The sequence below is a fragment of the Artibeus jamaicensis genome, unplaced genomic scaffold (genome assembly GCF_021234435.1).
Source record: "Artibeus jamaicensis isolate MK-2021 breed Jamaican fruit bat unplaced genomic scaffold, CSHL_Jam_final contig_2259, whole genome shotgun sequence".
Classification (NCBI taxonomy): Eukaryota; Metazoa; Chordata; class Mammalia; order Chiroptera; family Phyllostomidae; genus Artibeus; species Artibeus jamaicensis.
Genome location: NW_026521468.1, coordinates 5676365 through 5701510, shown reverse-complemented (window position 1 = coordinate 5701510; position 25146 = coordinate 5676365). Strand labels below are relative to the sequence as shown.

The following is a 25146-nucleotide window of genomic DNA, read 5'->3' as shown; positions in this document are numbered from 1 at the left end:
CCGCGCGGTGCGGGGCTGGTCTTCGAGTCTGGTCGACACACTCGAGCTGCGGACAGGCTTCGTCGCCTTCGCCTGGTCCTCCGCCGCCCCTGAGGGCTGTCACGATGAATCCGGACCTGCGCCGAGAGCGGGCCGCCGCCAGTTTCAACCCGGAGCTGCTCACGCACATCCTGGACCACGGGCCGCAGAACACCAGGCGCCGCCGAGAGATCGGTGAGGGCGGCGGGCCGGGCCTCCCTCCTTCGAGGAGCAAGGCTCCCTGGATACGGAGCCTGCGGGTGCGGTAGGGCGTAGGCCGTAGGCTGTGGCCCAGCTTGCGGGGCGCCGCAACTCCCACTTCTGGGGGGGGGTGCCCGTTTGGAACGGGGATCTGTGCCGTGATTCAGGGAGGCTTAACGGAGACCAGAATTTCTGTCTTCGTCTTGATGCCCTTTAATCCCCTCCAGAGAACCTGATTCTGAACGACCCAGACTTCCAGCACGAGGACTTGAACTTCCTCACGCGCAGCCAGCGATACGAAGTGGCTGTCAGGAAGAGTGCCACCTTGGTGAAGAAGATCAGGGAGTTTGGCATCTCAGACCCCGATGAAATCATGTGGTTTAAAAAGTATGTATGCCCAAGCGTAGGCGACATTTTTATCTGTAGTACAAGCTCAAAGTTTAAATCCACGGGGTGTGGTGTCATCGTGCTTGGCACTCGAAGTCTCCAACTGACCCCTGAAAGTTCTGTGTACGGAAAATAATGTTCACTGTTGTAGGTAAGCCCTTTAGAAGGGTGACATTGTAGCATGCTGCTAATGTGTTGGAGACCTTGCAGCTTTCATTCTGAAGGATCCTACAGATTTTTTCGGCCAGGCATGTCAATTCTGCGTGATTTAAATTCAGAATGCTCTTTGTAGGAAGGAGGCGTACTAAATCTAGAAGCTGAATTCAGGAGTTTTCAAGATCAAACATTGAAGAGTTTCGTATCAGTAACATTTTGGTATGATAGTGTAGACCCTGAGTTTTAAATAAGGGAGAATAGGGGATGGGTGAAGAGGAACACTAGTCGAATCTCAGAATGAACAGAAAGTATTCTAAGAACGTGGCATTGTCGAATCTGGCGGCAGAGTTTTCGTGGCTCTGCAGTGCGGGTGGGACTCGTGAAAACATCCCGTGGTCCCGGCGCTGAGGAGTACTTCCTTTTTTCAGACCATCTGTTATTTTTGTTGTTGTTTTGTCTTTTTTTTTACTTTATTTTTTATTAACTTTATTGGGGTGACATTGGTTAATGAGATGATACAGGTTTCAAGTGTACAGTCCTGCTTTTGTATTTTATTTCTTTTCATTTTATTTTTTTCATCCCCATTTATCCTCCCTTTGCTCTCCCCCAACCCTCTCCCACAGTCACCACAGCAGTCTTGTTTCTTAATTGGAAGAAAATGCCCTTTGTTTTGGCCTTTATCTAAATGAACATTTTTTTAGAATCCAATATTTTCTTTCTTTTTTTAATGTAACTTCAACTTTTTTTAAAAAGACTTATTATTGTTACTTTTTTTTATATTGAGAGAGAGAGGAAGGGAAGGAGAGAAACATCAATATGTGGTTGCCCCTTGTATGCCCCCAAGTGGGGACCTGGCCTGCAACCCAGACATGTGCCCTGACTGGGAATCGAACCAGTGACACTTCTGTTCACAGCCCACGCTCAATCCACTGAGCTACGCCAGCCAAGGCTTAGAACTCCAATATTTTCATTAATAAAGATTAAGTGATATGAATGGTATATATTCATGAGCCAAGAAAAAAAATGTTAGAAGCTCTGCCTCTGTGTAGTGATGGTGACCCCTCCTGTACTACTACTGCCTCTAATACCTTTGGTTTGGTTTCTGAGTATTTCAGCTTTACCTGGTTATCGTTGTCAAGATGAAATAATTTGCTTAGGCCCTTAGCACTACCCTCTGTATTCCCTTCCATTTTAGTCATAAAAAAAACAGTTAATTTATTTTTGGTAGCCCAAATCAGAGTACTTAATAACTTCCCAATGTCCTTTTTTTTTAAAGATTTTGTTTCTTTATTTTTAGAGAGAGGGGGAGGGAAGGAGAAAGAGAGAGAAACATCAGTGTGTGGTTGCCTCTTGTGTCCCCTCTACTGGGGACCCAGCCTGCAACCCAAGCAGGTGCCCTGACTGGGAATCAAGCTATTTACCCTTTGGTTCACAGGCCCGCTGAGCTATACCAGCCAGGGCCAGATGCTCTTTTTTTTTTTATTTTTAAAGTTTGGAACTCATGGCTGTGGGAATATGGAGGTAGAGCAGCGATTTTTAATGTTTTTCCTCTCATGGAACACATAAAGTAATTACTGAAATTCAGCAGCATGCAAAAAAAACTTATATGTTATCGATCTAACCAAAAAAAGGTATAATTTTGAATCATTCATACCACATGACTGTTACTGTGATGGCTATTTTCTTTCTTTTTTTTTTAAATTTGACAATCTTAAGGGAAAAGAGGTCAGTGCCCCTGGCTAAAATAGTCAGGTATTGCATGTTTTAAAAATTCTTTTTGGGCACCTGTTGAAATTGCTGAGGTTGAGCAAGTCCTAGAAGGTTATGTTTCTGAATAATCCAAGTTGGGTTTGTAAACCCAACTTAAAATATTAGTAAGATTTCATTCCTAAAAATAACACAAAAAGATTTATTTTGTTTTGCTTTTTTTTTAACATTTTATTTATTTATTTTTAGAGATAAAAGGAAGGAGAGAGGGAGAGAAATAATCAATGTATGGTTGGTTGCCTCTTATGTGTCCCCTGCTTGGGAACTGGCCTGCAACCCAGGCATGTGCCCTGACTGGGAATCAAACCGTGATCATGTGGTTCACAGGCCCGCACTCAGTCCACTGTGCTACACCAGCCAGGGCTTTTGTTTTGCTTTTAAAATGGTTGATGTAGCCCTGGCTGGTGTAGCTCAGTGGATTGAGCATGGGCCTGCGAACCACATGATCGTGGTTCGATTCCCAGTCAGGGCACATGCCCAGGTTGCAGGCCAGTTCCTAGCACAGGACTCATGAGAGGCAACCATACATTGATATTTCTCTCCTTCTCTCCTTCCCTTCTTCTCTAAAGATAAATAAATAAAATATTTTTTAAAAACTTTGTTAAAAAATAATAAAATGGTTGATGCAGTGTATTCAGAGCTGGTTAGAAGATTTCATCATCTATGGGGATACAAGGATCATGTGAGTCACAAGGAAATAGAACAAAGTTCTTTATGTGGGTCAGTGTCGAGTGGACACCAGCCAGTTGTTTAATGAGGTGGACTTTGCTTTTGGGCACTGCAGAGGAGATCTTTCAATACCTGTTTGACATTCTTCCAATGTCTGTAGAATAGGACCGGGAGATGGACTTAGTTAAGAGAAGGGAATGGAAGGGGATCTCGGCAATGTCTGAACGCCATCAAGCCCAGGCTTCCATTGGTGGAAGCTCACGCCTGTGTTTTATAGACCTTGAGAAAGTTAGCTGTGGCATAGCCTAAGTTGTGAGGTACATCAGAGTTCTTCCATGCTCAAATTGGGGTGAGGCCATGCTAGAAGTGGTAGAAAACAGTACTCTTTCTCTTTCTGGGCACCTTGGGCATTGGCCGGTCTCTTTTACATCCATTTCTCCTATCAAAACACAACTCTCTCATGGGAGTGTTTTGAAGTTGAGTGAATATTAGTAAAGTACTTTGAAATTTCTCAACTTGAGTAACAAAAGAACTTTTCAGTCCAAAAAAAAGAAGACCTTGCTGTTGAGAGAACATAAAAGTTGTTTTCCTGATCTCCTTTCCTGTAATTTTGTCTGTTAATTAATATTGGGGTTTTTTAAAAGATTTCATTTATTTATCTTGAGAGGGGAAGGGAAGGAGAGAGGGAGAGAAATATCAGTGTATGGTTGCCTCTTGTGTGTCCCTTGCTGGGAATTGGCCTGCAACCCAGGCATGTGCCCTGACTGGGAATCGAACCTCAATTCTTTGGTTCACAGGTCCACGCTCAATCCACTGAGCTACTCCAGTCAGGGCTTAATATTTTTTTTTAATAAAAAAACAAAACAAAACTGTAAATGTTCTTGAGACTGCTTAAAATTTTTTTAAAGATTTTATTTATTTCTTTTTAGAGAGAATGGAAGGAGAAAGAGGGGGAGAGAAACATCAGTGTATGGTTGACTCTCACATGCCCCTCACCAGGGACCTGGCCTGCAACCCAGGCATATGCCCTGACTGGGAATCGAACCAGCAACCCTTTGGTTCGCAGGCTGGCACTCAATCCACCGAGCCACACCAGCCAGGGCTAATTTAAAATTCTAATGAGAACCAGTCATAGTTTTTGTTACCCTTCTTAGGCTTTTGAAGCCAGTTTCTTGCAAAGTGTCTTCAAGAGGGATAAAACATAACTTAAAAACAAGCTCTCAGATTTTGTTCCTAAGTTGAATTTCAAGTGGCCTCAAAACAAAATCTCAGTATGTTACTAAGAACATAAATCTTTGGCAGTCTTTACTTTGTGGCACATCTTTCTCCCTCTCAGTTTCCCGGAGTTATCTTGTGCCGGTGTCATTTTACAAACCCAGAGCCTCAGTTCCCTCGTGGAAGCTGGAGTGTCTTATATTTCCACCATTTTTAGCACCAAAATGATTGCCTTTCTCAGGACCTCTTGTCGGCCCGTTTCCTCTTTTGGGAAGATGGGGCTGTGGGGGATGCCGTGGTGCCTTTGACAGTGACTTCTGCACTCAGCAGCTGTTCCTTAGGCCCTGGCGCCCCTTCAGTGAGCTGGGGGTGTTTGGGGAAGTGTTACTTTGGTGTGGGCCGGCGGCAGCGCAGAGCTGCTCATCCAAGTTACTCGGGAAGCAGCTCGCCCTTTCTCTTCCCACTCCTTTCCCTCCATTCGGTTTCCGTTAACATTTGACGCTGCTGTAAAAGTCCTAGAACTCGGATGGTGGCTGGCCAGCCATTCCTTGGGTGTTCGAGTCAGTCCTGGCACTGCAGAGAGGTGGTCTACCGCCCTAAACGTGGTGGGGTGATTCAGAGCCTCTGCGAAAGTGAATTGGCAGCGTACCCCCTCTGGCCTTGAATTCATGCTCTGCTTGGTGTGCAGACCTGGATACACGGGGGGGGGGGGGGGGGGGGGACAGCCTTTTCTTTGTTCCCCGGGAGCCCATGGGCATCTGTTAGGTTGTACTTCAGGCCCTTTCGATGGGCGGGTGGGTGGAACACAGTGGACCCCTGTGCATCTGCAGTTCAGCACAGCCAGGCTGACCATGTCATCGCTACTTTGCCTATTTCCCAAGTTCTGTTTTATTAGAAAATAGTTGAGCCCTGGCTGGTGTAGCTCAGTGGATTGAGCACAGACCTGCGAACCAGAGGATTGCGGTTCGACTCCCAGTCAGGGCACATGCCTGGGTTGCAGGCCAGGTCCCTGCAGGCCAGTTCCGAGCAGGGGATGCCCAAAAGACAACCGTACATTGATGTTTCTCTCCCTCTCTCCTTCCCCTCTAAAGATAAATAAATAAATAAAATATTTTTTAAAAATTTAAAAAAAAAAAGAAAATAGTTGAAGACTGAATTTCACTATGATTAGAGTTCCTTAATGCAGAGGAATGTTCTAGAGACCATCGGTGGTAAGTGTTTAACATGCTCACGCTGCCTCCTGACTGCTTTGTGCTCCAGCCTGGAACATTCGTTTACCACCTGGGTGTCTGCTTCAGTTATCCAGGGAGAGATGGTTTACGTTCTTCCCGCCCTTTTTTTCATTTATGATATTTTATGTGTCTTTATTTACTTACTTATTTATTTATTTTTAAGTCAGACTGTCTGGGTTTTTTTTTTTTTTAAGATTTTATTTATTTATGTTTAGAGGGGAAGGGAAGGAGAGAGGGAGAGAAGTATCAATGTATGGTTGCCTCTCATGTGTCCCCTGCTGGGAACTAGCCTGCAACCCAGGCATGTACCCTGACAGAATCGAACCGCGATCCTTTGGTTTGCAGGCCCGCGCTCAATCCACCGAGCCACGTCAGCCAGGGCTGAACATAAATTGTTTTATTTTATTTTTTTAACTGAATTTATTGGGGTGACTTGGGTTAATAAAATTATATAGGGTTCAGGTGTACATCTCTATAATACATTGTCTGCACATTGTACTGTGTGTTCACCACCCCAAGTCAAGTCTCCTTCCATTGTTACTCTTCTTTAGGGGCTCTTGTCAACAGATCTACAAATAAGTGTTCTATGGAATTCTTTTGATTTTTTTTAAACACATAAGACCTGAAAATAAAGCAAAAATAAAAACACACTCCAAAAAAAATCTAATGAACAAAAAACCAAAAGCAAAAGGTGTTTTGAGGCTAAAACAAAAGTAGAATTTGCTTCCTAGAAAAAGTATGGCATTAAAGAGGAATTCCGGCCCTGAAATGACAAGGGGCAGCTTTTGCTGTTGGCTTTTTAAGTAGTGAAATGGCAAAGTTTACATTCGATTTCATAAGAGAGGGGTTTGAACTTTCCTAACCTTCGTCCCCAAGGCCACGTCGTCTGGCAGGAAGGGGGGGTAGAATGTAGTTTCTCGAGTGAGGCTGAGATCCTTCTCTTTTCTCTCCTATAGCCTACATAGGATCAATTTTGTGGATCCTGTGTCCCTCAATTTCTCCATGTTTATTCCCACCTTGCTGAACCAGGCCACCCGTGCTCAGCAAGAGAAATGGCTGCATCCCGCTCAAGAACTCGAGATAATTGGCACCTATGCCCAGACGGAGCTGGGCCACGGTTAGTCTACATTCGAGGGTCATGGGTAACCCCTTTCAGGACTTCAATGAACAGATGACTCCTGGCATTTGATTTTTTTTTTCCTGCTGCTACACATTTAGGAATTTATTTTTAATTAATTGTTCAATCTTAAAATTCAGCACCTTGTCCAGCACAGCAGTGCCCCATAAATGGGTCTGAAACTCTGTCCTGAAACGTCTTTCGTTGTTACTGACCTTTGCTCCATACGCCCACTTTTAAATGTGCCAAAGTGCCCCATTGTGTTGGTGTCAAATTATTAAAGTCTTTTTTGGCAGTTCTTGAAAGATTTGATGCCTCTGCATCCAGTGGATGCCTCTGCTTAAATAAAGTTAACAATGGATTCTGATGGAGCAGAGGATTAGAGCAGTTAAGTGTCTTATTCTTTCATTGCCCACTAGTGGGGTTATAAGATGGTTTGGAAAAAGTCATGATTCTCTTTCTTTTCTACATCCTATCGTACATGTCTGTGGACTTTGCATTACAAATAATTCTTGCTTAAATTGTTCCTATGAAAGCCTGGCTACTTTAAAAGCTTGTGTTTGGTCTCGATGTGAAATAAGTTGGTTCTCATAGACAAGGCCATTGGCAGGTTTTGTGTCTTGCATTCTTGTTGCCCAGTCTCAATCCTGATTGTATCGCTTCTATTATATAAATAAAGGACAGTAAACTAAGGGAAACAGGAAAGGATGTAAGTATCAGAAAAGTTCCATTTGGTGCATTTTGATCTGTGACTTGGTTTAAGGAAATGCATTTTGTCGGAACCCCTGGTGGGGCTGCAGACTCCGGCTTGCGGTGTTCCAAACACCCAGGACTGGAGCTTCAGGGGCCCGTGCTGCAATAACGAGCCTGAAGAAGGGTGTCCCGAGGGAAGGACAATAACATTTATACAGTCTTTCTGTCTTGGGAGGTGGGTGTGGCTGGGGTGGGAGGGAAGGCAGAATATCTTGAAATAGCTTTGTGGTTCTGAATGGGTCTGATATGTATATCTCTTATTGGTATAATCTTTCTGCCTCTCTTTGTAAAATATATTTTGTAAAATATATATCTGCCCTAAGTTTTGAAGGAAGAAAGGAAGAAGTAAAGACTTGAACGTCACTGGTTTGAGGAGCCCAGAAATCAGACTGAAGTTCCCTGTATTTGGGCGAGTTTGCATGTTGGAGTCAGCTTTCCCTGTTACTTCTGGGTTTTGGATATTTTCTTATATTTGAACCAACTTTGTCTTAATTTCTGTAGTTTACTTTAGAGCAGAGATTTTCAGCCAGTGTGCTACAAGAATTTTTAAAACATGTAACACCTGACGAGTCAGGGACACTGACCTCTTTCCCCTTAGATTGTCCAAAAAACACAAACAAACCACCAACACAATAGCCATCTAGTGTGAATGAATTAAAAATATACCTGGGGGAGGAGGGTATCGGGGATTAATGGTAATGGGAAACAGTACAATAAAGATTAAATGGAAACAAAAATATACCTATTTTTTAGTGTGCTGCAGAACCTTAGTAATCAGTCCGTAGGTGCTGTGCGGCAGAAGGCCAGGTCTCGTGTTCCTCTGGAGCCTCGTCAGCGCGCGTTGGTGTGGGTTCTGCTTCCTCCACTGCCACCCTTTCCCAGGGAAGCGGTCCGTTGTCAGTGAGCGCCCCTCATGTAACGGCACAGCCTGGACAGAGTACATAGAAAGTCCTTAAACGTCGAAGAGACTGGCGGTACAGCAGCTGGTAAAAGATGAAGGTTGGACTATTTAAATTCAGAGACTTTGGAAATTATTTTATCATCTAAAGTGTTCTCACAGAATTGGCTGTAACTTTGAGTCAGGGATTCTTTTTTTTTTTTTTTTTTTTTCTTTTTCCTAAAAGTCTGGGGGGTTTTCTGGTTTTGGTTTTGTTTTAAATTTTCTTATTTTTTATTGATTTATTTTTCCACTAATTGATGCATTCATTGGTTGGTTCTTGTATGTGGCCTGACTGGACATCGAACCCGCAACCTTGCTGTTTTGGGATGAAGCTTTAACCAGCTGACCTACGCAGCCAGGGCAAGTCTGGGACTCTTGCCTCTGGGTAGCCCCTGAGAACTGAAGGGACCCTAGTGCTCATGCTCATTCCTGATTCTCAGGAATCTTAAAATCCCATCACTGCCTCTAGATCACTGCCTCCTCTCCTCTTGGTGCACCTGTCTGCGTAGGTACACAAATTCTGACACTTGGCGTGGGGGTCCGTGAGCCTTAAAGGCCAAGATCAGGACCCAGGGAGGTGCCCTGTCCCTGGGGTTGGGTGTCGAAGGGACAGCCTTGAACTTGGTCCAGCGTTAATCATCCTGCTCCAGGTCACAAAGCAGGTAGTATGTGGTCTTCACAGACCTGTGATTATTTCGAGTTTTGGTCACTCGGTGATTCTTATGTGTTGTTACTAACATTAAGGAAAGCGGAGCTTATACACTACATAGTGATTGTCTTTGAAGGTGGCGCAGAATCATTGCGAATTCCCATCACTGATAACGCAAATAGGAAATAAAGCACCTACCCTCCTCTGAAACTTGAAAAATGGTGAACTTGATTTTGGAAATTGCTGATCTTTCTGCCCCTGTAGCCTCACTGCTCTGTCTCCCCACAGTCTCCTGCTCACCCAGTTTTCCTGGGTCAGCCTCTGCTGTTGGACTTCCCATGAGACCTACTCCCAGTGTCTGGGCTACTCTGATTTCCCCACTCATATAAATAACAGTATCACCTTCTTTACAAAAACTGTGTTCTTGGGGTTATGTCTTTAGAATATCTCAGAAAGGAATTAGTGCATGGAAGGAAATGAACATTTTTATAGCTTGTGTTGCATAGTTCAAGGCTTTTCCTGAAACATAGACCCAGCTTAGAACATGCTCAGTGACTGTTAGCATACACGTATTTCCATGGCTCCATCCACATGGTTACTTTAATTTGGCTTTGCTATAGTAGTACTGTCTAAGAGTTGAGCTTTTTAATTTTCCAGTGCACGTGAGCCTGGATATTACTGCGTGTTTTGGCTTACTATCTGCATCTTGTATAAAACTGGGTTTTTTTCCTTTGAGTATTGATTAAATGGAATATGGGTGTTGATCGTATATGATTATCCTTCCAATATTTCTTATTGGCTTCTGTTTCTCTAAACATTTTGGTTGTGTGTATTTAACGCATCCTTCTCTGAGTAGATGTAAGTTTTCATCTATTTTTCTCCCAGTTTTGTTGTTTGATACATGTTTAATGCCTTGACTTGTGTGTGCTATAGAGTGATGAATGAATCCCATACTGTTTTTATGTTTCTTAACAATTAGCTTATTCTTACGTTCTTTCTAGTTCCTCGTGGAGTTTTATAATAGTTTCGATTTATTTCTGGAATCTTAAATTACAGTGATTTGTTTCTTTCTTTGGTTTTCTCCTACATCATAAACTTGGGCTCATTGTTAGTAAGATATTTGAAATCTGATAGGATAAGCCTACCATTGTGACATTTCAAGATACAAGTATTTGGTGTTCTTGCATACTTATTCCTCTAGATGAATTCCGATCTCAATTTGTCAGGTCATAAAATATATTCTACAGGAATTTAGAATCCATGTTACATTAAATCCTTTTGTTTTCTTGGGAAGTATTAACTTTATAATCCTTTCAGCCAAGAATTAGTGATTTCATTCCTGTATTCTTTTATTTATCCTATTAGGTATGTATTTTTTCCTAATTAAATTTTAATATCCTGTTACTTAACACACTTTAAATACAGGGTCTGGCACAAGTAATGCCCCTTTTTTATTTCCTAGAACTCCTTATTACAAAATCATAAGCATGTAATTCTGTGATAATAACATCACACTCAAGCACACCATGTGACATTCTAGGTGGGGTCTTCAAATTGCTGTCCACCTTGTGCGAGACGTTCACGTACCTACCACCACACTGGAGCCAGCCTTCCTCCTGCCGGGCCTGTGTTTGTAAAACTCCTCTGTGGGGTTTCTATGTGAAGGGGCTTAGTGCATAAAAATGCAGTGATTTTTTTTATCTTAGAGCTTATAGCTTTTCTAAAATCATTTATTCTTGATGGTATTATTTTTGCTTCTTCCTTTCTCATACGTCACTAACGAAAGCGCATCTGCAGTGTTGACGGGCAGCCTTTGCGGTGCAGTGGTTCAGAAAGAATTCACCCCAAGGAACATGCTGGTGCTTTGTCATTTTAAAGTAAATTATTTAAAAATAATATGGAATCTTTACAGAACTTACTTTTTACAATGAATATTTAAGTCAAAAAATTATCTAGGTCACCTTCTCCTTGGAACATGTCTAAATTCCATCCACTTCTGAATAATGTTAGTCACAGAGACGTTTTTCTCCTGAAAACATTCTTCAGTCTCAAAACAGTTTCTGACTGTAGTAGTTTTACTGCGTGTGTTTTGCGGTCAACCCTTGGTGTTATTCCCTAGGGCCACGCACCGCCGCCACGCCTCCCGTGGGTCTGATGGGTGCTTCGGGTGGCCTTCCCTTCACTGGGCGCCGCTCTGGTTTCTTGTAAGGCACATTATCAGCGCTGGAAGTGGCTGGTCCCAGGCCACAGTTCCCAGTCCTGGTTCAAAGAGTTTTCTCTTTTTAGGTGCTAGGCGTGCATTTCTTTTTCTCCCTAGTTACCATCCTTTTAAAAATGAGACTGCTGGCATTCCTGAGTGTGAGTGAAAGGCACTCTGTCATCCCAGAAATGTATATTTCTTTAACTTTTTGTTCTGAAGTGATCACAAATTCATAGGAAGTTGCAGAAATAGCATGGGGCAGTCCCATGGACCTTTCCTCCAGTTTCCGCAAGTGGTTCCAGCTGACTGGTGCCTCTAAGGACAGCCCGGGTTTGGCAAGTCTCTGCTCTCCTCAGCCTGGTGGCACTAGACGATATGATCAGGCAATGAGTCTTTTTCTTTTTTTTTTTTTTTTTTAGGGAGAGAGGGACAAACATCAATTTGTTGTACTTATTTATGCACTCATGAGTTGCTTCTTGTGTGTACCCTGACGGCAGAGAGGGGAATGGGGGGGTTGGGGGAGCTGGGAGGAGCACCTACAACCTTGGCGTATTGGGACAGTGCTCTAACCAGCCGGGCCACCCAGCCAGGGCTGGGTGATAAAGTTCTTGTCCTTCTTTTGCCATCATCTTGTTGTTTTGCAGGCATTTAACTCACCTCAGTCTGGATTTCTTTGTAAAATAAGTCAGTTGCACAGCCTGATTTTTTTTTTTAATGTGATTGGTTAGTGGAAAGCGCAGCCACCCAGTTGGAAGACAGACTCGGTCAACCTCTGACTGAGCAGTGGGCCTTTGTCATTTTCTTCCTCACCTTATATGGGACAAATGGAAAGATCTTAAAACAAATGTTTCTAAGGTAATTAAAAAGAATAGTAAGAATAATGTAGAGTTGATTGACTTAGAGCTGAAAGCTCAATAGAATGCAAGGAACATCAAAAATACGAGGGCAGCCCAGGCTGGTGTGGCTCAGGGGATTGAGTGCAGGCCTGCGAGCCAAAGGGTTGCTGGTTCGATTCCCACTCCAGGTGCATGCCTGGGTTGCAGGCCAGGTTCCCGGTTGGGGGCGTGCGGGAGGCAACCACACATTAATGTTTACCTCCCTCTCTTTCTCCTTCCCTCCCCTTCTCTCTAAAAATAAATAAAATATTTAAAAAATTTAAAAATACAAGGACATATGGAAGGCACATAGAACTATTTCCTATTAAAGACATTCACATGGAAGTCTAAGGCACCTGCAGATTTTAAATGGGACAGAATGATTTTAGAAAGTGGAATTAAAATGACTACTAAGATGCTTATTACTGTTAGTGATGAGTCCAGTAAATTGTCATGGAGAGCTTGTTATGCATAAATCTATTATTTGCAGTTACTGTGGTCTTTGCTAGAAATTGCAAGTCTTATTTCTGAAATTTATGGAGATGAAGAGCACTGTCAGTTTTTGTATTAAATTGTCTCAAAGGCACATGGCCAGATATTTATGATGAACCCAAATGAAATGACCAGAGTTAGTGGAGGAAGGTGGGTCAGGGCCGGATGCGTGTGGACGGATGAGGTTCCAGCTTATGGGACTTGCACCGGGGAAGAGCTTCCCTCCGAGCCCACTGCCCTGTCCTGTCTCAGCCGCTCACGGGAGCGAATTGTTGTTCAGCCTAAGTTCCGCATTCCCCATGGCCGCCTTAGATTTTTATTTCCTTTGATTTAGTGGCAAGCCTGGAATCCTCTGCCTTGCTCGCGTGGTTTTCTGCTGCACAGGCTTCAGAATCGGGAGCCCATTCTGCCAAACTGGATTATTTTAAGAGATGAGTACAGTACGACAATACTTTGTGCTCACTCAAAAACCAAACCAAACCAAACAAAACAACAACAACAAAAAACCCGGAAAAGGCTGAGAATTATAAAGTAATACAGAAAGGGTCAGTGCTCTCGTGTGTGATAAAGTCAGCCCAGTTAACGCATACTTACAGAGGTTTGTGGGGTTTTTCCTTCCCCTGGTCCGTCCGCACCGCTGAGCTCATGCCCGATGGCTCTCCTCTAATGCCCTCCCTTGGTGTTCCTTCGAAGCTTTGCGAACCGAGGGCCGTCGCCTCTGGATCTTCACTTGGGCATGTTCCTGCCCACCCTGCTGCACCAGGCAACTGCAGAACAGCAGGAGCGCTTCTTCATGCCCGCCTGGAACTTGGAGGTCATTGGCACTTACGCCCAGACAGAGATGGGTCATGGTATGGTGCATTCAGTCTACCTTCTGGGTCGGGCGGGGCGTTGCAGGCTTAGCACGCACGGAGTGCCCGCCACATGTTCGCGATGGCAATGCTGCGTGCCGTGTGTGAGCTGTTTAAATGCAGCTTCTCTGCAGAAGCCAGGTTTTTCGACATACAACTCTTGGCAAAATCATTGCTTTGGTCGGGTGAAAATGAAACGTTACATTATCAAGATACATGCTGATTTTAAAAATTAAATTGGTTCCCCTTCAGAAGGTCAAGAAATACAAGTGGGGCCTTACTAAGTGGTTTTCCAAGCTCCTAAAGTTGCGTAGAACATGCGTGCGTACAGAGTCCGACCCCATCCTTTTTTCTTCATTGCTGGCTGAATACCTTTACTGCTGATCCATTAGTGAACTCACACCACCAGTTCCAGAAGAAATACAGATTTGTAGTATGTGTGCTCTTTGATTTGGTGATGAGAAATTAGTGGCTTATTTAGCCAAAACGTGCAGCATTTTATACCTGGAAGTGTTCGTGCCTGAATCAGTACAGGCGGTCAAGCTCTGCAGGTGGCTGAGCCAGGGGTCAAAAGCGGACGGTGAGCCGTGGCTCCAGGCAGCCGGCCCCACTCCGTGTGCACCATCTTTTTCCTTTCCGTCCCCTCCTGCCTTTGCAGTCTGTTCCGAATTCGAGCCTGTGCTTGTCATTTATCTGCTTTGGCTTCTCTTTTTCTCCTCCTCAGTTTCAAGACAGCTGGTCTAATGTGTAGTTGCCATTTCCTCCTTACATCTCAGGGACTTCATTCTCATTTTATAGCTGCTTTGGCTTTTAGCTAGTTTTCCGGACTCAGTGGACTACCATTTTAAATGCTTCGTTTGTGCATTTAAAAACGTTTTGTCATAATCTGTTCTGTGAATGTTATCTTGTTTTCTTGAAAAACTGCTTCTTTGGTAAAAGGACTTCAAAGTGTCTGTTTCCTTGACGCCCACCTGGGCAGGTTGTTGGTTGCATGTGAATGGGCCTTCCTTAGCTGCTGGTCACCTGGTTTCAGAGCTTGAGTGCCCAGTGAGATTTGTGTTGGAATGTAAACCACAACTCCCGTCCCTCTTCCATAAACAAGAAACTGGGACTGCTTCCTGGCCCCACTCACCCACCAGCCAGGAAGTCACTGTTCCAGGTCTTTTCCCCTGGGATGATCACTCCTTTTTAAGATCTTGTTTTCCGTTCTAGCAACCGTGCTGAAATAAATTCCCCATTTACAAGGCCTCTCACTGGAGTCTCTCTCTGCCGCATGTCATCTTATTCTTGTAGTGGGTGTGGAAACACAATCGTAGGGGTTGAAATCGGCACGCTCCCAACTCAGAGATGGGTGTAAACGGGCCGCTAGCTCTCTGTGAAAGTCTCCTGTGCTCTTACGGAACTGTGGCTCCATGCCGCCTTCCCATTTTCTATTGGTGGATCTAAGTAAATATCACCTGATGTAAGTGCAGGAAATGACGGATCTCAGTTATCAACCATTTGTAAATGGTTGATAAGAATCATTTCTCATCGACTCATCAAAAAACATTTTACTGTTGTCAGGTTGTTATTCTCTGAGACATTAGACCTTAAAGCAGGGGTGTCAAACTCATTTTCACCAGGGGCCACATCAGTCTCCCAGTTGCCTTCAAAGGGCTGAATATAATTTCAGCTCCTTAGCAGTTAAGTAGTGACATTGACACAGTCCTAAAATTATTCAGCGCCTTGAGGGCCACCACGGGGCTGATGTGGCCCCTGGTGAAAATGAGAATTTGACACCCCTGCCTCAAAGAACTGGACAGGACATTTTGCCCTGTACCTGTTTTTCCCCATATTCTGTCTGAAGTCAGTGTAATTCATTTCCTTAGGAACTCATCTTCGAGGTTTGGAAACCACAGCCACTTATGACCCGGAAACCCAGGAGTTTGTTCTCAATAGTCCAACTGTGACCTCCATCAAGTGGTGGCCTGGTGGACGTAAGTGAATTTTTTTTACAGTTTTGGATTTTTTGAAGATTTATTATAAGATCATGTTTAGGATGTAGGGCTTATATGAGAATATAATTTTACAGGGGTTAAACTGTCCTAAGCTATTCAGTAGTTCACGGTCCCTTGTGGTGCGTATTTCAGGCATGCGGATGTTTGACAGAGCGCAGGAAGGACAGCCATCTCCTTCCACTTGTGTTAGTTTTTGTCCGCACGTTTCCACGTCTTAGCAGGTTCCCACAGTCGTCATTTAAAGTGACTTGTATTCTCTGTTGGTCATTTCTGTATGGAAAACATTTGAGTTTTATTTCCAGATTTTTATCAGGAGAATAAGTTTGACATGGAACTTATTTAATACCTTGCATTCTGAGTCATCGTCTCAGGGTGTATATTTCAGACGATGTTAGTTAGCGCATGAGGATTTTGTTACTCACATTATGTGTTTTAATTGTGCCATTACATTTTCATGAGGAAAACCAGCTCAGAGAAGACCGACGTTTCTGGGTGTACTGACCAACATCAGCTCGCGCACAGCGCTCTCTGCAGTGGCGGCAGCGCTCTCTCCTCTGCTGCTCAGTGTAGTAGCCACTGGCCACGTCCACCTGCTGAGCACTTGAAATGTAGCCGGCTGACTAGGGAAGCGAATCTTTTATTTAATTACAATTAATTTAAACGTAAATAGCCGTATGTGGCTTGTCGCTACTGTTTTGGAAAGCACTCCCTTAGGGAGAAAAAGGAGGTAATTTAATTTAATGTTCTTGCACTTATCCTATAAATGTTTTATGTGAATGAGTAGGAAAGAGAGTAGAGCTGTCTCCCAAAATGGGTCGCTATTGAATCAGCATGCTGTACACCTTGAATTTACCCAGTGTTCTGTGTCAGTTATCCCATTAGGATCTCTTTGCCAACATCCCGCAAGTTTTAATAACTGTCCGCTAAGTGGGCTCACTTCTGAAAACCAGGCGTAGCGCTGCCCTGAGACGGGCTGTCTGTGGGCCGTTTACTGATGGAGTCCAGCGCTCTAGTTAATGGATGTTCTTCCCCTTGTTTGAACCTGCAAGGACGGTTGCTCACTTCTCTCTCTCTCTTTTCTTTGATGTTGCAGTTGGAAAGACTTCGAGTCATGCGATAGTGCTTGCCCAGCTGTACACCAAGGGCAAATGCTATGGATTACATGCTTTCATTGTACCCATTAGAGAACTTGGAACCCACAAGCCTTTGCCAGGTTAGAATCGTTCAGATGCCATTGGGGAGAAAACTTAAACTGAGCACTTTTCTTCTGCAAAACATGTAACACACAACTAAAGGGGAGTGGGACAGTCGGGGGTTCTGGAGCACAAACACCTGGTGGCTTTCCTTTCTTCTGAGGTAGGCATCACAGTTGGAGACATTGGCCCCAAATTTGGCTATGATGAGATGGATAATGGCTACCTGAAGATGGACCATTACCGTATCCCCAGGGAAAACATGCTGATGAAGTACGCCCAGGTATGTTAGCGCAGGCGCGGGGGTGGAGGTGTCAAGCTCAGGGGTTACTGAGGCCACTGATAAGCATAAGGCCAAGAGGGGCTGTCTCTGGAAGGTCATAGTGTAGTTTTACCTCTGGTGCTTCTTCTATGGTGACGGTGAAACCAGAGGCCATGGGCAGGAGCAGAGAGCACAGTCTAGTATGCCAGACCGGTGCTCTCAAACTCCAGAGCAAGTTAGGATCACCTGGAGGGTTGGCTGAAGTCCAGATTTCTTGGCTCTGTCTTTAATTTAATAGGTCAGTGTGGGGACTGAGATTTTTAAAAAGATTTTATTTATTCATTTTTAGAGAGGGGGAGGGAGGGAGAAGCACAGATTGGTTGTTTTCTGTACATACCCTGACTGGGTCCCAAACCTGCCACCCAAGCATGTGCCCTGGTCTGGAATTGAACCCGTGACCTTTTGCTTTGTGGGATGATGCCCAACACACTGAGCCACGCTGGTCAAGGTAGGACTGAGATCTTATATTTCAAACGAGTTCTGGGGCAAAGCCAATGCTGCTGCTCTGGCGACCACACTTTGAGAACCACGGGCCTGAACTGTGTCATGGGTTTAACAGAAGGAAGCATCAGTCCCATGTTCTTTTTCCAGGTGAAGCCTGATGGCACCTACGTGAAACCTGTGAGTAACAAGCTGACCTACGGGACCATGGTGTTTGTTAGGTCCTTCCTCGTGGGGGAATCTGCTCGCTCTCTGGCTAAGGCGTGTACCATCGCCATCCGATACAGCGCCGTGAGGCGCCAGTCTGAAATCAAGCCCAGGTAAGGGTGGGCTCTGAGGTGGGCGCATTACGGGAGACCTGGCTTGGAGCCCATTCAAATATCAGTTACCCAGATACGGCACAGGGAAGCCGCGTCGGCTGTGAGATCAGCTGAGGCGGCAATGTGCTGGGCCCGCTACTTAGAACCTGGGCTTCCTCTCCGTAAGTGGAAAGATGAGAATGCCGCCTTCTTATTTTTAACCTTCTAAGTAAAACAGTAATGGTATTTGAGCTCTGTACACGAGACGTTCAAAGCATTGCAACTACAAGTTGGGCGTGGTAAAAGTAACAGTAAACTTATTTTTTTAAAGAAGTATGTGTCTATCATTTTACCCTTTCTTTTTAAAGATTTTATTTGTTTGTTAGAGAGTGGGGAAGGGAAGGAGAAAGGGAGAAACATCAATGTGTGAGAGAAATATCAGTTGGTTGCTTCTTGCACACCACCAACTGGGGACCGAGCCTGCAACCCAGGCATGTGCCCTGACTGGGAATTGAACAGGTGACATCTCAGTTCTCAGATCCACTGAGTCACAGAAGCGAGGGCAATGACATTAAATTTGATTCCCTGGTGTGTTCGTGCCCATAGCTCACTCCTACTACTGCCTTGATCAGGGATTGAACCAACCTTGGTGTATCAGGATGACATTCTAAACAACTACCCAGCCAGGGTAACTCTTTTACTCTTAAAGAAGGAATAAAATTGATAAGAGCAGATCATAGTCTTTAGATATTTAACTCTGTGCATTGGGTCTTCTCCATAATGGTGGTAAAAATATATCAGTAATGTATTCAGCCATCTAATTAGTGGGTTAGATATTTTTAACATTGTCTTTTGCCCTGGCTGGTGTGGCTCATTGAATTGAGTGCCAGCCTGTGAACTGAAAGGTCGCCAGTTTGATTCCCAGTCAGCGCATATGCCTGGGTTATGGGCCAGGTCCCCAGATCAGGGCATGTGAGAGGCAACCGATGTTTCTCTCATCCCCTCTCTATAAAATAAGTAAAATCTTTAAATTAAAAAAAACAAAACAAAACATTATCTTCCTCCTATAAAGTTAACTAACTTTGATTTTCTAAATTGCCACAAAACATAGTTTCCTTAGTCATACTGGAAAGACAAAGAAAGAAATGAACTTCACAGCCAGAAACGACTGTCCACCTGAGACAGCTTAGTGAGGTGGTCAAGGGCGTCTTCTGCAGCCAAGGAGCCTCACTGTGGCTCTAGCACCTGCCAGCTACTGGCTGCATGAGCGCCGGCAGGGTCTGCGTGAGGATTAAAGAAGTTCACGTGCCAACATGCTCAGACTAGACCCTGGCACAGAGTAAGTTCTGTTCGTGTGTTAAATTTTCTTTCTTTCTTTTGTTTTCTTTCTTTCTTTTTTTTTTTTTTTTTGTATATCCATAGTGAGCCGGAACCACAGATTCTGGATTTTCAGACCCAGCAGTACAAACTCTTTCCGCTGCTGGCCACCGCCTATGCCTTCCATTTCGTAGGCAAATACATGAAGGAGACCTACCATCGGATCAATGAAGGCATCGGCCAGGGGGACCTGAGCGAGCTGCCCGAGGTACAGGTGGAGTCCCGGTCCCGTGTGGGTGCCCTTCTCTCTCATGTTTACCTGCCAGTAGTGTCCAAAGGGAATGACACACTGGGGTTTCTCGGACAGTCCCTGTAGTCTCAAAAGACCCAGAAGTTTTTCTGATTGAAAACGGATTAGGTATGAGGATGTGCGGGTGTTACCTCTAAGTTTCAGAAGTGTGGGTCATTTGTTAATCCAGGGAACGTGAGGGTGGCTCTCTGCCAAGGAGGCCAGGTCAGTGGGGCCTGTGCAGTGGCCGTGCTGCTGCAGTTTCAGCGATTCTGGAAGTGAGCCGCGCTGGTAGAGTGGTTTTGAGTTTCTTGTGACGCAGCCTGTCAGTGCACAGGCGTTCTGACAGCCCGGGCTTCCCCTTCAGCTTCACGCGCTCACCGCCGGGCTGAAAGCCTTCACCTCCTGGACCACAAATTCCGCCATCGAGGCCTGTCGGATGGCTTGTGGCGGGCACGGCTATTCGCACTGCAGCGGGCTTCCCAACATTTACGTCACCTTCACCCCGACCTGCACCTTTGAGGGAGAGAACACTGTCATGATGCTGCAGACGGCCAGGTGAGGGTCTTAGTTCAAGATTGCTGTTACCTGTTAGTTAGGCCGTTCGGACCCTGTTCCTCAGCTCCTGTTGCTATGTTTTCTGCACATGACATTTGTTCCTTAAGATGCCATCCTGCCTTCTGCCGTGACCCACTGTTTTCCTCATGATCTGGCTAGTGAGGGTGGGCCATCTGTCATAACCTAAAGCCTTTTGAAGATTGTTTTATTTCTGTTTTATAAGAAGCAAAGTTACTGAAAGCACGTGTACCGTTGATTCTTAGGTTCCTGATGAAAAGTTATGAGCAGGCGCAGTCGGGGAAGTTGGTGTGCGGCATGGTGTCCTACCTGAATGACCTGCCCAGCCAGCGCATCCAGCCACAGCAGGTAGCAGTCTGGCCAGCCTCAGTGGACATCTGCAGCCCCGACAGCCTCACCGAGGCGTACAAACTCCGTGCGGCCAGGTGAGCTCCCCCCAGGGCTGGGGTGGCCGCTGTGGGGGCCTCGGGCGAGGGCCTGCTGATGGAAGAGGATGAAGGCGTGAGCGCCCCTGATCATTTGCTCCCAGCTCCAGCTTTCTTTCACTCTTAACAGATTAGTAGAAATTGCTGCGAAAAACCTTCAGACTGAAGTGAGTCACAGAAAAAGCAAGGAAGTAGCGTGGAACCTGACTTCCATCGACCTCGTCCGAGCAAGCGAGGTCAGTGGTGGGTCTCTCTCTGTCTCCCTTGCTGCAGGCTTGAAGCCACCGCCCACCCTCGATTTGGGAGGGCAGAAACCCTGGCGCTGCGTGGGGGATCTTTTTCAAAGGCCTCACGATCTGCTGCTTCCTTTCTTCTAGGCGCATTGCCACTATGTGGTAGTTAAGCTCTTTACAGAACAGCTCCTCAAAATTCAAGATAAATCCATTCAAACTGTCTTAAGGAATTTGTGTCTCTTGTATTCTCTGTATGGAATCAGTCAGAAAGCAGGGGATTTTCTTCAGGTCAGTATTTTCCTAAGTTGAAGTTTTGTTTTTTTGGTAGAAAAATAATTGGTCTGCTTTGTGCACTTACAAAGGTGTACCTGTGTATAATACGTTTGTCTGTCTAGATACAGGGGTAGTTTGTAGTTGTAGTAGGTTCACAGCTGTTCGTACGGAAAACAGGGGTACAGGTTATAATGACTTAGCTTTCTTAATTCAAATGTCACAGCACAACTGTGAGCCGAGTTGTGGCCATGCCTGTACAGACGTGTGTATCATTTGCTTGTCTCGCTTCTTCCAGGAGAACATCCTGACAGGCTCGCAGATCACCCAGGTGCACCAGCGCGTCAAGGAGCTGCTGACTGTCATTCGCCCGGATGCTGTTGCTTTGGTCGATGCGTTTGATTTCCAGGATGTGTCGCTGGGCTCTGTGCTTGGCCGCTATGACGGGAATGTGTATGAGAACTTGTTTGAGTGGGCCAAGTCTTCCCCGCTGAACAAATCGGAGGTAGAAAACAATGTCTTTTCTTTCTTTTAAACTCTCGACGGAGATACTAAGACCGGAAAGACCTCTGAGCATGGTCCAGCTGTACAAACTATGAACACTTGCCCTGGAGTCACTTGGCTCGGGCAGCAGGCTCGGAGGGAACTGGGTCGTTCCCTCACTAAGCAGTTGTTTTGTTCCCTGACTGGTCACTCATTGGGATGTTCAGAGGCACAAACAGGACGCATGGCTCAGCCACACGAGCCCCTCTTAGGCTTCAGTGCCTGTCTGTCCACAGCGCCTGTCGGCAGTCCCCACCCTCTCCTCCTGAGGGTTATTTCAGAAACTCCACGATCATTGTACCCATGGATATTTCGGTGTGTATCTCTAAAAGATAAGGGTTCTTTTTAGAAACATAACCATAATACCATTCTCAGGCCTAAACACATTGATAATTCTTTAATATCGTGAACTTACTCAGTGTCCAGATTTTCCCAGTCGGCTCAGTTCAGTTTTTTCACCTCTTCAATTTCTTCAGGTCAGGATCCAAAAAGGGTCCTGATAATTTCTTGGTTAAAAGTGTGCTCTTCTACACTGCAAGCTCCTTCCCAGTCACTGCCTCTCTCCCTTCCCTGCAGGTCCACGAGTCCTACTACAAGTACCTGAAGCCCCTGCAGTCCAAGCTGTGAGCCCAGCAGCGAGTTTACTCTGCTCCAGAGAGCAGCTGGCCTCCTCCACTCGCAGCACGTCACACAGATCTGCGCAGAATCTTTATCGGATCAGAGCTGTCGGGCGAACGATAAATTGACCCTTTTCCTCTATAAATGAAGAAAAAAATGAACAGTTTTCAGATTAAATGAAAGAACAACTGTGTCTTAAGTGCAATTAACATTGAAAGAGGCCTGTTAAGCATTCAGCAAAAAACTTAAAGTGCAGTATGTCTTCCCTTTGCTACGCCCCTGGTCCCAGTAGGCCAAAATGTTGACAATTTGTAGAATTTAACTACTAAGTAGTTAATGATTTCACATATTAATTGCTAATCACTGGATATATGTGTTTTTAAGCAAAGGTATTTTTAAAGTGGGGTAGAACCCTTCTAAGCTTTCGGCTAAATACCCTACTGCTCCCACACAGGCCCTGGCTTAAAAGCAGGACTGAAGAAAACGGGTTGGGGGAATGGACTAATCAGGAATTCGGTGTGGGCGGTTTGTGCCTGGCACACGCCTGCCGGCTCGCTCCGGTCGCGGACGTGGTGTTTTCATTTGTCCGTAGAAGCATCTCTCCAGCACGAGGATTTCTTCAGCAAGATCACTGTCCTGTGTGACTGAGCATTAATCTTTCATTTGAAGGATCCTTCAATTGTCACTGTAGGAATAGTAACACTGCAACTCCCTTCGTCCTCAGCTTCTTGGGGAGAGGTAGGTAGCAAAGTTATGAACACATAGGACGTTTGACGACCGCTGGGACTTCAGTCAGTGGTGTTTGAGCCCCCCCTCCCTTAACCTCCTGAAAAGAGGCGCTGAGGAACGGAGACCGAAGTCACAGGTCCTCCTGGGAGAGGAGTCAGGGGGGCTCGCAGGTGCGCTCGCTGCAACTAGTGGCCCTGTTGGTGGCCTGGGACAATCCAGATCTCATGTCGGAGTTCTGTCGTTTCGGCCCAGACCATTAAACAGCTCGGAGGTGACAGTGCCCGGTGTGATGCAAGTAGCAGAGTCACTCAGGTTACTGTCACACCCAGCAGTAGCACAGAAAGGTCGCTTGCAAACCACGCGTTCTGATCTTTGGATTGGAAAATGCAGTGGAAACTATAAAACAGAAGTTCCATAGACTCTACTATATATCTGGCTTTATTTTCAGTATGTTTCTAGGGGCTTTATCTGAATTGCCGAATTGTCCTTTCAGCTGAAATCTAATGAACACAATCATACAAGGTAAACGTACCTCTTAACAAAGTTTATTCTTAAAATCAGTGTAAACCAGCATGTCCTTGATTTCTTTTTTAACCTGTACCTGTGACATCTGCCTCCTGAGGCCCGTTGTTCTGGAGTCAGTCTCGTGAACATGGTGTCATTCAGCAGAAATGCACTTCCTGTCGTGGTGCCTGACATACAGTCTGTCCCAGCGGAACTGGTAACCTGAGATTTTCAGTCTGGCAGAAATACTTTCTGTTGACACAAGCCTTAATCTTTTCACCAGGAGAGTAAATTGATCATTGTGTTAAGGTTGAAGTATAAAAAAGCACTATGTTAACGTCATTGGGGTTCATCTTAACGGTAGTTCAGGTTCTGGGAAATAGTGGATTTAAATTGCTTAATATCTGTTAAATGTAGAATTGTTTCAAAATTAGTATTTAAATACCTTACAGATGAATATCTGTAATCACGATCTGAGGGTGTTTGAAATGACATGAACCTAATAAAAAACTAAATTTGATATTCGATACTATTTTTTATTAATACTGGAATGTTTTGTCTTAAACTTCATTCACTGTAATCAAAGAATAAAGATGTAGGAAAAGCTCAGTAATTTGTACTATCCAGGGAAAAACCACAATGAGATACCCCCTCTCACCTGTCGGAATTGCCATCATTAATAAATCAACCGTGAGTGCTGGTGAGCACACAAAGAAAAGGGAGCCTAGTGCACTGTTGGTGGGCGTGCAGACGGGTGCAGCCACTGTGGAAAACTATGGAATCTCAGAAAACTCAGAAAATCTCAGTAAAAATGGAACTGCCTTTGGACCTGGCAATTCCACTGCTGGGAATATACCGAGTCCTGAAACACCAAAAGAACCTATGCACCCCAGTGTTCACCGTAGCACAATTTACAATAGCCAAGTGCTGGAAACAGCCTAAGTGCCCACCAGTAAATGAGTGGATCAAAAAACTGTTACATTTACAGGATGGAATACTATGCAGCAGAAAGAAGGAACTCCTACCTGTTTGAACAGCTTGGATGGAATCGGACATTTAACACTAAGTGAAATAAGCCAGACGGTAAAAGACAGATACAGGATGACTGCACTTATAACTGGAATTTAATAAACAAAATAAGAAAAGTTGAACCAGAGACGTGGAAACAAGGAACAGACTGATAGCTGGAGGAGGGAGAAGGGAACAGTGGAAGGAAGGGGAAGGGACCATGCAAAGAACATGTGTGAGTGACGCGTGGACGTGGACAATGGGACTGACTGGGAGACGGGCTGGGTGGAAGGGGACAAAAGGGAAAAAACTGGAACAACTGTAATAGAATAAACAAGAAAATAAAGTAGAAAAAAGGGGAGGAGTGTACCACATAATTAAACCTAAATTCAAATTATGAAGGATCTGAAGACAGTTTCTTAGGTTTGGGTGTCACTAAGGACGAAAATAGAAAGGAGTGAGACCTGCCCGAACCCATAGCACCAAAACCTGCTGGAATTGCAGTCGCCTCGGAGCCACGTGACCTGGTTGATGCAGGAGAACTTGCTGACCCCTGAAAAGGAAGCGGCAGATTAGCTGGCTGTCCCTCAGCAGCCAGCCTTTGCCATAGATAAATTAGGTTCTGTTGGGTCCTTCAGTGAGCTGTTTCTGGAGAGTACAAAGGTAAACTTCAACGTAGTGTCTCCTCCAAAATAATGATAAAGACTGAGTGGAATTAATAAGATTTCTCTACTACATGATACTGAGATGAGCCTTTTAAAAAAAGTACTCTGAACAGTACTCAAAGCGGAAAGTTTGTGGTTTGTTAGGGATGCTGTCTCTGTTTTACGCTGTTAGATACGTGCTGAGGTGTTTGAACG

At 44.8% G+C, this 25146-nt stretch overlaps 1 protein-coding gene across 2 annotated transcripts; it reads left to right on the top strand.

The window, feature by feature from the left end:
• Positions 1-2: 2 nt before the first annotated feature.
• ACOX1 (acyl-CoA oxidase 1) lies at positions 3-23798 on the top strand. 2 transcript variants are annotated; one of them, XM_037157686.2, is made up of 14 exons: positions 3-213; positions 447-606; positions 13365-13522; positions 15391-15498; positions 16613-16732; positions 16880-16995; positions 17626-17795; positions 19197-19359; positions 19748-19938; positions 20202-20381; positions 20512-20617; positions 20759-20902; positions 21183-21389; positions 22004-23798. In XM_037157686.2, exons 1-14 carry the CDS (start codon positions 105-107, stop codon positions 22052-22054), a joined length of 1983 nt encoding a protein of 660 aa, XP_037013581.2. In that variant the 5' UTR covers positions 3-104; the 3' UTR covers positions 22055-23798. The 2 variants fall into 2 exon arrangements, with proteins under 2 accessions (XP_037013581.2, XP_037013582.2); XM_037157687.2 differs by lacking the exon at positions 13365-13522 and adding an exon at positions 6602-6762 and having other exon boundaries at positions 10-213.
• The last annotated feature ends 1348 nt before the right edge of the window (positions 23799-25146 follow it).